This window comes from Pollicipes pollicipes, unplaced genomic scaffold (assembly GCF_011947565.3).
Source record: "Pollicipes pollicipes isolate AB1234 unplaced genomic scaffold, Ppol_2.1 Scaffold_3216;HRSCAF=3773_pilon_pilon_pilon, whole genome shotgun sequence".
NCBI classification, from domain to species: Eukaryota; Metazoa; Arthropoda; class Thecostraca; order Pollicipedomorpha; family Pollicipedidae; genus Pollicipes; species Pollicipes pollicipes.
In genome coordinates, this window is record NW_023596251.1 from 3,993,438 (window position 1) to 4,008,534 (window position 15,097).

The window sequence follows — 15,097 nt, forward strand, 5'->3', positions numbered from 1 at the left end:
ACTGATACCCGGTGGAACTGATATGAACATTTGGTGCTGCACTCGACCGCGGTCAGCGCTCGTTGATAGGCGGCCCGCAGCGTGGGCAGGTATCAGCGGACTGAAGCGTCACAGGCGTAACCCCACGGCGACTCTTGGGAGGTTCAAAATAGCCGAGAGCGCGCTCTCCCAGCGCTCCCGTGGCGTACTATGCTGTCCTGCCATGGTGAAAAACCTAGTGCATGGCCGGTAAAGACGTAGGTTTTCGGCGTGTTTCGGTTTCCGGACACACTCAACCATTACATGGGACGCTTTAGTGAAGTCGTCACGAAACTTGCCTGGCTGTTTGAGGGCGTGATCGGAGCTCCTGATCAGATGCTGTGTACAATAATTCAGTTTAGTGGTTCCAGGACGTAATTTTGCATCATATTTCGTCGTGCGAGGCCAGGGTGAGCTTTCCTATTCCATGGGACAAGCGGAGGACGCCTGTATGGAGAAACGCATCACGAGGAAAAACGACACAAACAAAAATGTCTATGAAAAACTGTGCACGCGAAGTTCTGCGAACACGAACATTTGAGAGAGAAAAGTTGCATATGGGGATTTGTGATAAGAAAGCTCGCGTACAAAGATAAGAGGAAGAAATTTTGTACAGACCTACAATAATGATATTTGCATAACACTTTTGCGCTCGAAGAAATGCAATGCCAATTATAAAGATCTAAGAGGCATTTGATAACAATTTTTGATCAAGTGCACGTGGAGTAGCCTTTAAAAACCCAGCAGAGTCAGATTCTGAATTTGGCCTCGCACAGACTGGATGAAACGCAGACTCGATGATTTAACTTAGCCGTAAACATGACGGCCAGGTGCAGTCAGTCAGGGACACCCGAGTTCACACGAATCTGAAGAGAGCTACTTGCCACCGCGTCGGAATCACAACCCCTTCCCGTGCGTTGAGTCGAAGACGACATCGCTGAAGCGATGCGGTTCCGAAGCCTGGACTTCTCGACGTGTTCTGAGATCCGCCGCTGTCACGCAGCAATCGGCTCCCGTCGCCAGCGGCCTCCACGGTCAATCAGTTGGCACGGGCACATATGTAAACAGCTTTTAATCCTCGTCCCGCCGCACAACGCTACCATGCCACGATAAACTTTACAGCTTCAAGCCAACAGTGAACAGCCACTCCCGTGCCCCCAAACAGACTGCGCCCGACACAAAGCCACGCCGAACAGACAGCGAATGCTTCACATTTCCGAGGCCAGGCCCCTACCATTGTCACCTGCGCTATCACATTGGTCTGAATACGGCAAACGCCGTCACTCCACCTGTATAAAAGTAAACAACTCGCGCCGGTTGGGCTGGTGAGGCCGCCGCACACGGCGCGTCACGCATCGACACCCGCTGGCCGGCCCTGGCGACCGCAGCAGCCGTCACTCATCGCCGACCACACCGCGCGTACCGCCTCTGGCAAACACTACATCGGCCAGTCCCGCCTCTGACAGAGATTCGCCGCCAGGAGCCCGCGGGGCGGCGCTGGATCAGCACCACCCGTCCTGCGCCGTCGGCACTTCGAAGATGTTTTATCAGGGTGGAACGAGCAGGCAAGGGGACGAAGATCCAGTGGCGGCGGCATCGGCATCTGCATCGGCGGCCACTCAAACCGGCATCACCAGTCGCTTGCCCCTCAGAACTGGGAACAAAAACAAACTGCGTCAGGCTGAACGGCGCACGGCCTTCCCTTGAGACGGCGGATTGTCATCAGTGCATCGCGCATACCCACCTACGACGTACACTGCCTTCCAGATCCATCTCTTTCGCCGAGATCAGCGTGCAAAACGCATCGAGCAAGAAATTGCAGCGCTTCTCAGCAAGTATAATTAATATCAGTTCCAACATTCAACATCGGAACAAAACACTTTTGACACCGCATCTTAAATCCGCCTCATCGGCAAGGCCGCCATTGAAGCAGTTGCATGGCTTCAACAATGTCTGCATCGGCGCGTGCTGCTGGGACACAGCCTACGGCTGTACTGATATGTGGGTGCGCAGTTCTGCGGGGCATTTGCAGGTCGCATGTGTCCGGATACCATCACCACGTGATAAACCGGATTGGATGTCAATGTTTCACATTAGCTGGGGGCGCTGATGAGCAGTATACAGCCGCATGTCCCAATGTACGCCTAGTGAATCCCACCTAATCTCCCCCCCCAAAAAAAAACATCGCTTACGTCGCAACGAGCCCATACGTAGCCCAACAAGCGATCAGTAACTCACCCTGTAACTCACTCAGTAACTCAGCAACTCGCTCTGTAACTGTGCTTGCCCAACACCGAGGTGGTGTACCGGTGCATACAATAAGTGATGGTGAAGTGGCGTGTATAATAGTTCATACTGCAACCACAGTACAGTGCATGCATATATCCGAATGGTGTAATTTCTGCATTGCCCCAACAAATTATTCGTTGCAAGCCAAATCAACGAGAGTACGGACAGCCGCAGGTGACAGGGAGAGCATGGACAGTCACAGGTGACAGGAGAGCACGATAGCTACAGGTGACAGGAGAGCACGACAGCCATAGGTGACAGGAGAGCCCAGACAGCCACAGGCGACAGGAGAGAGGTGATAGCTGTTGCGCCTAACGCATGAGATGCGATGCACAATGCACATACATCGACATAAGCTGTCCGCTAGCGAGCACAGCCATCTGCCAACGCTCGCACGCTCTAACCGGCATCGAAAATCAGGACGCTGATACACGGAGGTACCATTCACTTCGCGCTACGACCAGCTCTATTTCGCACAAGGGCGTAGTTTCATAGCGGGAACGTACAGCGCACACACATACTTCAGCTGAACGAGCGTAAAGCCTGTCTGCAAACAGGGTCATTTCGGGACGCCCTTCAACCATAAAGTTTTCAAACCTGCCGACTGCTTGTTTGCCATCGTGCCAAAATGGGATTGTCCGCTACGCCACACGGATTTTTACAATGGGATCGTGAAACAAGGGTCGGACATAACGCAGCTGCATGGCGACACATAACGCAGCTGCATGGCGACTTTGAGTATGGCCTGTAGTGTGCCCTTTAAATATTTCCGACGTTAACGGTAAAGAACACATCTGCCACCATTCAAAAGGTGACCAGGAGCCCTTACGAGTCACGATCCTACGTATAACTCAGGCAAACATATAATTAAGAGTATAATAACGAGTGAGGGCCAAGGCATGGCCACTCCCGGCCAGCAAGTCTTCTATGTAAGCTCTAAGCTAAGTTCCGTAAGCTCGGTGAGCTCTATTTGCGACCACCAAGCGCGTTTTCCGTAACAGGAAGTCCAATTCCTTCAGTCATGATATATAGCCCGCAGGCATCTGTACGCATGCTGTTTGAACACGCCAGATTTACTCGCAACACTGAAGCGTCACAACTTCGCCCTGCGTTCGATTAACCCACGACAACTACAAGTTTTCAGTTCCCAGCCAGGTGAAGATCACGGGTCAGAGCCGGGTCCAGGTCCCTCGGCCACTCGACGCCGCAGCAGTACGAGGCTAGCGGATTTTGACCAAGGAGCGAGCACGCGGGCAATGACATCGGCCAGCGCGGGTCGATGCGTCGGAATCGCCGCAGGCTCCCATGAGCCGACCACGCACCCGGCCGGTTCGCGGCGTGATCAAAAACTCAGCAGCAACTCAGCAGCCCGGCCAGATCGAGGTGTGAAACCAGCCTCACGGTGCAGGCCAACGTCACGGCTATCTGTCAGCCGGGGCTCGAGGCCCGCAGAGCTGCCAGCCGGGGCTCGAGGCCTGCAGAGCTGCCAGCCGGGGCTCGAGGCCCGCAGAGCTGCCAGCCGGGGCTCGAGGCCCGCAGAGCTGCCAGCCGGGGCTCGAGGCCTGCATAGCTGCCAGCCGGGGCTCGAGGCTTGCACTGCTGCCAGCCGGGGCTCGAAGCCCCCAGAGCCGCGGGCGAACCGATAATCGACCAGATCGTCGTCAATACTGCCTTTTCCGATACCGATATCGAATACGGGACAATCGGGCTTAATCCAGAACAATGGGGCCATGAAAACCGCATAGGCGTGTTTGCCGTTGACGGTGGCCAACATTCCTCCCCCCAATATTTCCTTTCTACGCAATCCTCTGGTCACTGTCAGCCCGGCCCAGCAGGGGGTGAGCTCTCCCTCCCAGGAAGTGACTGCCCGGCGGGCGGCAGAGCCAGCCGGACCCGGCCCACCCACCGTGCGAGGCGGCGCCACCGACGCCGCGAGGTTAGGGGTGCCGGGAGTGTAGTGGTTAACGTGTCTGCGTTAACCAACACGCGTCTGGGAAACCAAAGGTACGGGGTTCAATTCCCCGCGGTGTCCGCTCTTCTTGCCAGGGCGAGAGGCAGACGACGCCATATAGCTTCCGCAGCTGAGTGCCTCGCAAAGCCCCAATGACACGACACCGACGCCGCGCACGCTGTCGACAGATGAGGGCACGTCCGGTCGGCAGGTGCACGGGCCGGCCCGGCTCCGTGCCAACGGCGGCGGGGTCGGGTCGGCGCGAGCGCCCGGCGTCAGGAGGCCCCCGCCGTCTTCCCGCCAGTCTCGCGACGTACGGAGGGCATGGCCATCGCTGCCCGGACGGCGCTCCTACCGCAGCGTGACGGGTGACGACCAGAGGCAGACAGCGCACAGCAGGCGGGACGGTACGGCGGTCGAGCGGGCCCGGACGGTGCTCCTACCGCAGCGTGACGGGTGACGACCAGAGGCAGACAGCGCACAGCAGGCGGGACGGTACGGCGGGCGAGCGGGCCCGGACGGCGCTCCTACCGCGGTGCGACGGGCGACGACCAGAGGCAGACAGCGCACAGCAGGCGGGACGGTACGGCGGGCGAGCGGGCCCGGACGGCGCTCCTACCGCGGTGCGACGGGCGACGACCAGAGGCAGACAGCGCGCAGCAGGCGGGACGGTACGGCGGGCGAGCGGGCCCGGACGGCGCTCCTACCGCAGCGCGACGGGCGACGACCAGAGGCAGACAGCGCGTAGCAGGCGGGACGGCACGGCGGGCGAGCGGGTCCGGACGGCGCTCCTACCGCAGCGCGACGGGCGACGACCAGAGGCAGACAGCGCGCAGCAGGCGGGACGGTACGGCGGGCGAGCGGGTCCGGACGGTGCTCCTACCGCAGCGCGACGGGCGACGACCAGAGGCAGACAGCGCGCAGCAGGCGGGACGGTGCTATGCCTCAAGCGGCGTCACCCACTCTTGCTGCTGTACGTCACGAGGCGTCACCCGTTCGTGCTGTACGTCCCGAGGTGTTACCCGTTCGCGACCTGATGCTGTCACATGTCGCACTGCGTGATGGCTGGCTGGCTGATTGGCCCCGGGCACCTTCAGATATTTGGTGGGGATGGGGAGCACCCTCATTATCCGCGAATCCTTGCCGCCGAGGTAACGACAACGGTTCAGCCAACTACGGGCAAGACAAAAGGAAGCCAAGATGTTGGGCGAACGGTCATCGACCAGGCAAAACTTCATCAGACTCTCAGGGTTCACGAAACACGCCGCTATACCATCGAAAGGAAATAATACAGGCTGAAAAAACAGACGTCCGCACGAAGCGTAATCCGAACAATGCTTCGCCGGCGGAGCAATAAGGCACAAGAGTAACGAGAACGGTCGTACGTCGGCCGACGCACTATCCCGTCCTGAATGCCACACGGGCCTTGAAACTACGACACACGCATACACCAATACCCATCTGTGGCCTCCGGGCCGGATGACTCCGTTGTTGATAACGTACTGCGCAATATAGGCCCCACAAAGCTATAGATCGGTGGGCTGTGAATGCGCCTTATGATGAGTAATTTCGGTAAATGGATATTAGGTGAGGCAACCGAACAGCCACACCGGAAACCTCGACCGAAAAATTATTCGACAAAGGCTACTGTTCAGGGTCTGGTGGCATCGGTTCCAATGTATTCGACCATCTTTTTTTCTCGCTGAACATGCGCACACGCCTTGCTGGCCGTGGAAAAGGACAGGATAGGTCCATATGGGGTGACGCAAAAATAATTTTTCACCGTGAACACTGGAGGGGAAGGGTGAAACATGGCCGAACTTGCCGTTGCCCACTAGTTTTTTTTTAAGAACGTCAAAACTGAAACTAGCGACGGGCAACATTTGTACCTACCAACAATGCGGAATGCGAGTAAACAAAAACAAAACACATAAATTGGAGCGTTCTTAACTGCAGCCGTGCACAAACACAGTGGACTTGCGCGCGCCTGCCTCCCCCACCACGGGTGGCCGAGCGGCCGCAGTGCGACGTGCCCACCTCTGGCTGCACCTGGAGCACTGCCGCGCCGGCCTTGTAGGCGACTGATACATCCACTGCAGATGCCTATGCCACATCACGGTTCACTACGACCAGCTCAGATCAGACGGGGGGGGGGGAGGGGGGGAGAGCCAAGTAGCCACGTGATTACGCCGATGGTAGATGTCTGTCATGTCATGTCATTGGGGCTTTACGACGCACTCAGCTGCTGAGGCTATGTGGCGTCGCCTGCCTCTCACCCTGGCAGGAAGGGCGGGTGCCGCAGGGAATCGAACCCCGTACCTCTGGGATGGTAGATGCCTAGTGGCCCAACAGGCCCGCTTGGGAGATAGCACCCAGCGGAACACACGACTCACCTGTCTTCCCCCACGAACAACGTAAAAGAGCACTAAGGTGAGATGTATTTATTCGCGCACTGCCTGGCCCCTTGGTACCCGGGCATCCCTTGGAACCAGGGCATCCTTTGAAGCCAGGGCATACATTGGGTCGGACATCCCTTGCAAGCGGGGCATCCCCTGAACGTTGGCCTTCCCGGCATCTACAACAACACTTGTCCGTGGCCCACCACGGACCAGACGCGGGCGTCTCCGCTGGAAGACAAATAACAAGCGGTATCAGGACAGACGTTTGCTGAGCCTATATCTACTCCCGGGACCATTCTCAGAAAGCTCATTTGCCCGCTAGTCCTCGAGGGGGCGGACATGCTCCATTCCCCACCGTAGCCTCGCCCGTCGCTCAGGCGCCACCCCCGCCCCGCCACGCGACTACAGAGTCGCCGGAAGCTGGTGCCGCAGTTCCCCGAAGGGCACAGCGGCCGTTGACTCTCGAGGGCATCCGCCACACGTCCGACGCGCCTCTGACGTGGGCGCGTGACGTCACACGTCAGAATGAGGCCGAAGACGTCAGACTGACGCTGAGGACGTCGTGCTGAGGCCTAGGACATCAGACTGATGCCGAGGACATCAGACCGATGCCGAGGACGTCAGACTGATGCCGAGGACGTCAATCTGATGCCGAGGACGTCAGTCGGATGCCGAGGATGTCAGTCTGATGCCGAGGACGTCAGTCTGGTGCCGAGGACGTCAGTCTGGTGCCGAGGACGTCAGACTGATGCCGAGGACGTCAGACTGATGCCGAGGACGTCAGTCTGATGCCGAGGACGTCAGTCTGATGCCGAGGACGTCAGTCTGATGCCGAGGACGTCAGTCTGATGCCGAGGACGTCAGACTGGTGCCGAGGACGTCAGTCTGATGCCGAGGACGTCAGACTGATGCCGAGGACGTCAGTCTGATGCCGATGACGTCAGGCTGATGCCGAGGACGTCAGTCTGATGCCGAGGACGCAGTGCAGACATCGCCTCCCATCAGAGTCAGCACTGTCGTCTTAACTGGCCGGAGACTTGATTTGGCCGCTCAATACAGACAAAGGAGCCACCGCGACTTGACATGACTTGGCCGCTCAATACATGCAATGGAGAGATAAGATGTGGATATGATATGGAAATGTTACGATACGTGAAACCCTGAATATGCCTATGGGCATGCGAATCGACGCGCCCGGCTGATCTTCAGCCCGATCTCGCGCTCGATAACCACAAGCGCGTCATGACCATCCGAACTATGGCTGCCTCCAGCGACGCCTGGCCGCATGCTTACCAGTTGCCTGTGCAAACGTGGCCACATCTTTGACACTGGTGACATTCGACAGTGAACGTTACGAGATACATAATTTCGTTTCGACCTCATTTGACCTGCAAAAACCCAACTTAGGGCTACTTTCTACAGGCCTCAAAGTGGGATCGCACAGGCATCAGCGCCGGTGAAAATCACGTGACTCCAGCAATACTGGGTTAAAGGTTGGGAGGGTAGGGCGATATCCCACCATCTTCTCTTACGAGGCGTTTGATTTCACAGGCCTTTCACGCCTGTACGGCAGTTTACCGAAACTTCACCTTCAGACGCCAAACGTCCGAAACTCACAGCCAAAGGGAGGTCCCGCCGTAATCCCACCGCAGCCACGGCTGACTGACCTAGCCAGGGCAACGCTAATGCAGTTTGCAAAACTCATCACTACCTTCTATCGCTCTCGCTGAATGTTTAACTGGCTGTAGAGGTTGTTCATATTCCGCAAGAGTACAGCGTGACCTGGCACGCCGACGAGCCCTCCTGACGGCTGACAACGGTCGCCTCCGTCACATTCATTCTTCAGCCCCCCCCCCCCCCCTGAAAAAACACGGCGCCGATAATTCACAACAGAAGCGGTGGTCTCATTTCCAGCTTCTAGTTCTGAACTCGGCGACGCTCACCTCACCATTAAATGCCACTAAATGCCGACGTCTTGTTAATTTCTGGGAGAAAAAACAATCCAAGCTAAACGCCCGTCCCGGACACGCCTTCAACAACACTGCAGCTGGCATTTCGCCAGCCATTGCTTCAATTGGCCACGGCACCGCTTTGCTTCTTCTATCGGAATCGCCGCCGCAGGACCCGACACCAGCTACAGCCTACGTTAAACAACCCAGCATTCTCCGCGGGGGCGACGACACCGACGGGACCGGCGGCTGCCTTCAGCGCTCGGGGGTTGACGCCGATTCATGGCTGTCAGAGCTCAAGCTGGACTAAAAACACATCTAGCGACTCTAGAAGCGTGGTAAGCTCTACTCGGCACGCTGTCCAGTTGCCGGAAGGCAAACAATTCAACCCGCGTCGCACAAGCACGGCCACCCTCCACCCACGCTAGAGACCCCAGCAGTAAGCCATGCCAGAGAATGCGCACATCCGAACGAACAATACAACATCTTAGCCTCCGCGCTTTGTACTACAATACTGCCAATAGCTACCGCCCCACCAGATGTATTGTATGTTTAAAGGCCGGGCAAAAGCAGGCGCTACGTATCATCCGGTGGTTTAAAATCGATCCTCTCGACTGTCCACAGTGGGGCAGCCGAGAGGCGGAGGTCAACGCTCGTCCGCGGCCCAACTACGCCGCCGCCGGTGCCTGGTTAGTGACAAGCGAGCACGTGCTGGGCCGGCGAGGCGGGGCGGGGCGGGGCGGGGCGGGGCCGCGCCGGCGGCGGAAGGAGAGGGGTCCGCGCCTCGACTACTTACAGCCACCCCCGACACCGCCACACGGCCCTTGTCATCGTCCATTTCCGTCGTGAAATCCTCCTCGGGCAACAATTTGGCCGCTTCGATGGTGGCAGCGTCCTTTATAAAGTCATCTGCGAACGCCGAGTGCGGGGAGAAATACGGGATATGCGGTGTCCCACTAGGCAGCAGGGAAACGGGCCAACTCTGACGGGACGTGCGGGTTCGCTGGAGCGTGGCGGGGCCGTCCCACACGTGACAACACGGCAAAATGACACCGCCTCAAACCTACGCCAAAACACAGTCACACAGATGTGGAGTGAGTTTGGTTGGTTTCCGCATCAATGGCAGCATGACTTCCTCCGAATAGGGAAACGAAGGCTAATTTGGCGATGACTAATTCGGTGATAATTGGCTAATGTGGCTAATTTGGTGGTATACTTTTGACGGGGAGGGCATTTGACATCATCTCACAGAGCAATGACAGACGGATGGGTCACTTCGGGCACGAGCTAGCAGCGAATACAGGACTGCCGCCGGTCTAGAAATAACGCCCGCACGGACGGCGCCCATTCCAGGAGGCCCAGCAATTAAGCCGTCAGTTTCACCGGCAGGAAGTCATGCCATCGCCTCCGCGTGGGACTTATTGGAAATGGAGTGAAAACGAAGTCCCAAGCCGAAATGGTTTAATCGCTGAGAAGTTCCTTTGGAGGGCACAGATAAAAAACATATGGCACCCACATCCGTCGCCGTATTGGTGACGATGGTGATAGCGACACCTGTCGGATAAAAAGGTCACAAGTCCTAAACTACGTCCACATTCAGCCTACCAAACCCAAAAAAGCATGTTGGAAATGGTAGGCGGCTTTCTATGCGCGGCGACCACAGCGTTTCCACATATGCGGCGAGCCAGCCGCCCCGTGGAGTGAGGCTGGCGGCGCCGGCCCGCTCGGACTGCCGGCGACCAAGCCACCTCACAGCCAGCCCACCACCACCGGCAGCTGAGCTCAGCACATGACATGCCCAGAGCGTCACAGCACATGACATGCCCAGAGCGTCACAGCACACACGACAGACCGGCACCACACGCAAGCGGACACGGCCAACGCGCCGGCCGCGCGCTCCTGAAGCCCACAGCCGCCAGAGGCCGGGTGTGGTACGCTGACGAGCGCATACTGCGGGCGGCACAGCCCCGTGGGCGGGGCGGGGCGGGGCGGGGCGTCCGGTTACCTTTGGTCACGTAAAGGTAGAGGAAGTCGGCGTACAGCACCGTCTGTACCACGCCCGCCACGATGGCGATCGGGTCGCTGAAGTTCTCGTAGTAATACCTGCGGTCGAGAAGCCAGGGTCACACAGAGGGGATGAGAGGCACATGGGGACAGTCAGATGAGGGACGGCCCGGACGAAGGAACAGACCAGACTCTGACTGGTAGATCTACCCGCGGATACAGGGAACCCATCATGACCTCGTCGCATTCAGGAGGTCACCACGCGCGGAGGCACGGGGTCGTCCATAAATTACATCAAGCTTCGCAGGGAATAGGGTTGTTATTGAGTGCGACAGAAGCGTAACAATCATAACAAGGGAGGGAGGTGAAGGTTTTGGATAGTGTTATGATACTCAGGTGTAACTGCAAAACATGCCAAAATTTTCAAGAACAAATGAATACCTTAAAACAGGATGGTGGCTATCTCTGACGACAAAGTGCACGTCTGTTTTTTGTTTCGCGTCTCTACGCCAGCGGCCAAACAGACGTTTCTCTGGCAGTTACCTACGATACTGGGTGGGATACTAATGGGATACTGCACAGCTAGAGGGGGGAAGGGGGTCAACCAGCACACCCAGTGTGTAACCAGGGGAAGAAAAGGCCAAAAGCGCGTCACGTCACGTCACGAAAGCCACAAGGCACATTGAGAAAAATCCAAAAACACACCACATAATTGATGGCTGGCCCGGGCTCACCGGTAGATCCAGTTGAGGATGTACAGTCCTCTGTATGCCCCCAGTGCAAACAGGTAGTGGCTGGTGATGGTCTCTGCTTCGCCCGTCTTTGAGATCATGAAGAGTTGCGGCAGGATGGCGACCGCCTCCAGGTAGATGCTGAACGTCCAGCAGACCTGGCGGGCCCCGAGCGAGGTCGTGACAGCCACCTTGACACAGCGGCCACTTCTTGGACATACTGGTCAAACCCAGGCAGTGACAGGCCATACAATGACTTACAAAGGTAGCAATCATAGCTTTGTTATATGCTGATTGTCTACATCAATTAACACTGGGGAATCAGCACAGGTGAGATGGAGTGGCTCAAAGCTCAGCGCATCCTAGCATGTCCTTCTATTGCCAGTGACAGTGTGAAAGTGCTTAACTGATGGTAATCTGGAATACCAATGATCAAGAAATGATGCAAAAGCTTAATGAAGACAGGATGGATAACCCAGAAACAGTAAGACAAAAAGAGAATGCCTCACAGCCCTGATTCTTGGATCACCATTCAGCTGTTACAGAAGCACTGTTCAGCACCACTGCAAGCTGAAGCACACAGGGTACATACTTGCTGCTCTAGGGACAGTTTCTTTCAGCTGATTGCATACCCTCAAAATTGGTGCTGGTCAACTCCCACAACTAACCTCCATGACAGTTAATTCATGGTTTATGATCAGAGCGAGGGCAGCAGCTGGCAGCAGAAGTAGCTCTACCCTGCAATGGCATTAGAACAAGAGGTCAGATGTGGGAAGAGCATGTAATCACAGCTAAGACAGCAGCTGGCAGCAGAAGTAGCTCTACCCTGCAATGGCAGTAGAGCAGGAGATCAGATGTGGGAAGAGCATGTGATCACAGCTAGGAGAGCAGCTGGCAGCAGAAGTAGCTCTATCCTGCAATGGCAGTAGAGCATTAGGTCAGATGTGGGAAGAACATGTGATAAGAGCTAGGACAGCAGCTGGCAGCAGAAGTAGCTCTATCCTGCAATGGCAGTACAGCAGGGAGTCAGATGTGAGAAGAACATGTGTTCATTAACCAGAGCAAGATTATAATTCTTCCCCTCATCACATACACATTTTGTTAGACAGATCATACCTCCAGGTGGACCTCTGTTCAGACTAGCTATATCAAACAGACTTTATTCATAGCAATGGTACATATCACACAACCCCTTGTGGCTAACCACAGCTGCAATATTACAGATCTAGTAATGTGCACATATTGCTTGATCTGTGCCTGCTGTCGCCGCATGCAGGGCCCTTGGCGGCATTGATGGCTATTGATGGCCTCGTTAACCACAGGCTCAGCTTATTATGTGACAATAATAAACTATAACAGACATCATTGTGTTGTCTATCAACACTCTGGCACTGGGCTCAAACCTGTGGGCTACAGTGTCCTGTCCAAGTAACCCAACACAGTCAGCTCCTGGTGCTCACCTGAGGCTGTCATGGTTCCTGTCATATGTGGATTTAAACTTCACAAATATTAGGTAGACTGTTGCTGCTGATGCAACTATGAAGAAAATTTTCATGGTGGTGTTGTAGATAGAGACAAAGTTGGAGAGGAGGTCTAAGTAGCGACTTAGATAAGTTACCAGGAACAGAGCCTGAGAGCGCCCTGACAGGCCTGCAAAATGTGTGTCATGCATCAGATTAAAACAAATCACATGCGGCATGTATACATCCTGCATACTCCAGCAGACAAAATTCAAATGTCCAGCATACCAATTTGAGGAAATAGCTTGAAAAGCACAGACTTTAATCTTATCTGAAATTATGAACATTTAGATATTGGAGATAAAATCAGCTGCTGAGCTGAAAAGATGCTCCACTTGGCATGGAATGGTTCTAACTCTCAAGACTGAAATGTGTCTACTTTAACTGATTAATTACACTGATGGTATGCCAGGATTTCTTGACATTCAACCTGTGTGACATTCCCAGCAGCTGGGGACCAGCATGCATGAAATCCATTCACTGTGCATTCACATGCACAAAAGGTGGATGAATAATCAAATGCAAACAAGCACGGCACACAGCCAAGCACACCAACAATGCATAACTGCCCTATGCAACAGGCCAACTTCTAACTGTCCACCTGACTTACAAGGCAAGTTTCACTGATACTGACCAGACTAGCTGCCTGCCTCTCACCCTAGAAGGTAACGACATCTGCAAAAAAGGTCACCTGGAGGGCCACAAGCAATCGAATCTGTGAGTACCCACATCGTCTCAAATCGGTGCACCGTTAGGCGCCCGCACACTCAAGATACCTGCACATGACTTTGACGTCCATATCTTGGCCAGAAGGATGATGATCGCAAATAGATGGGACAAGTCCCCACTGAGCCGAAAAACATTCATCTTCCTATACTATGTTCACTGCGCGTCAATCCAATATCGAGAAAGAACTAAAGCACGGCGAAAGGCACCAACACGAGCCCGAAAGCAATACGCCTCCCCGACTATCCGAAACTGCGGGCTCTGACGACTACGTTGCTGCGTGCCACGTGGCAATTGCGGCGCTTCAACGTTCGACCCGCTACTGTCAACCTAAACCGGTTCGCAATCTGCTGGGGTTGGCTAACCCACGGCCATGTAACCCAGCGACCAGTTTCTGGTTTACCGAGTATTACTCAGAATGTATTTGTATTTGAAGCCGCATGCTGCTGAAATCAACCAAACTTTACAGAGAGGTATCCTATACCGATAAATGTCGTGTCGATACGTCGGCTGATGCCATGCACTGTGACTGGCATCATGGACGTTTGGACGAGGTCAGGGGTGTCAACTTCTGTAAATTATTGGGGAGCCGAATGGAAAGCCCGATAGCCTACCCCCCCCCCCCATTTTTCTATCACCGGATTAAGCCCACTTTATTTTCATTAGACACCATGTATGTTTTCAATCTTTGTATAATTTATAAAAGCCTTTTATTTGAGAAGCAATGAGATGAGCATGGGCTAGGTCGGCTCACGTCCGTGAAGGTTGCATGCAGGTGGGCTAGTATTTGGGCCCCATCTGGGACGCAGATGAGCTGGCCATACGCTACCATATTCGGCGCAGGTGCATTAGTCTGTCTACTTTGTGCTCCTACTTCCGATTTTTTCCTTGTCGTGTACAAATGAGCACGTAACAAAGGAGAACAGCACGGGTTGGGGTTTATATGGGATGCATGTGGGCAAGTTGGGCTCATGTCAACATGGGCCGTAGGTGGGCAAGTCTTTGGGCTCCATGTTAGACTCAGATGGGTTTCCCATATGCTGCCATCTTTTACAATAGTGTATTAATTGTTGTACTTTGCGCTGCATGGCTGGATATTTTCTCCTCGTGTACAAACTAGCTTGCATCAAAGAGGAGCGGCATAGCCCCAGATCCAAACGGGCCGCAGGTGGGCAAGATGGCTACATGCCAGCATGGGATTGGGTCCCGTTTGGGCCCAGATGGACTGCCCATATGTTATCATCTTAACTATGTGGATAATAATTTTCGTGTCGCGTGCTTCCTGGTCTGGTTTTGTCATGTCATCTGCACATAAGAGGGAGAGCTAGCATGGGTCTCATCCGCATGGGCTGCGCGTGGGCGAGCTTAGCTCACGTCAGAGTTGATCAGTTCACTGCCATGTCACTTGAGGTAGTTAGTGTATTGATCAGTTCACTGCCATGTCACTTGAGGTAGTTAGTGTATTGATCAGTTCACTGCCATGTCACTTGAGGTAGTTAGTGTATTTCCT

The 15,097-nt window shown here is 55.0% G+C and overlaps 1 protein-coding gene across 2 annotated transcripts; it reads right to left on the minus strand.

The window, feature by feature from the left end:
• Positions 1-1,072: 1,072 nt before the first annotated feature.
• On the minus strand, positions 1,073-13,844 carry LOC119090956 (ER lumen protein-retaining receptor). Of its 2 annotated transcripts, XM_037213682.1 has the most exons (7): positions 13,638-13,844; positions 12,802-12,991; positions 12,010-12,079; positions 11,345-11,499; positions 10,612-10,709; positions 9,403-9,515; positions 1,073-1,672 (listed from the first exon to the last, which is right to left on the minus strand). In XM_037213682.1, exons 1-7 carry the CDS (start codon positions 13,726-13,728, stop codon positions 1,667-1,669), a joined length of 723 nt encoding a protein of 240 aa, XP_037069577.1. In that variant the 5' UTR covers positions 13,729-13,844; the 3' UTR covers positions 1,073-1,666. The 2 variants fall into 2 exon arrangements, with proteins under 2 accessions (XP_037069577.1, XP_037069578.1); XM_037213683.1 differs by lacking the exon at positions 9,403-9,515.
• Between the last annotated feature and the right edge of the window lie 1,253 nt (positions 13,845-15,097).

What these genes read in the sequence shown, in the direction of transcription:
- LOC119090956 (XM_037213682.1), bottom strand. Translation starts at nt 13,728, where the DNA reads ATGAATGTTTTTCGGCTCAGTGGGGACTTGTCCCATCTATTTGCGATC. An exon ending in AGGAACCATGACAGCCTCAG is followed by an intron (nt 12,080 to 12,801) that starts GTGAGCACCAGG and finishes ATGCCATTGCAG; the next exon opens with GGTAGAGCTACTTCTGCTGC. An exon ending in ATGAATTAACTGTCATGGAG is followed by an intron (nt 11,500 to 12,009) that starts GTTAGTTGTGGG and finishes GGGGCCCGCCAG; the next exon opens with GTCTGCTGGACGTTCAGCAT.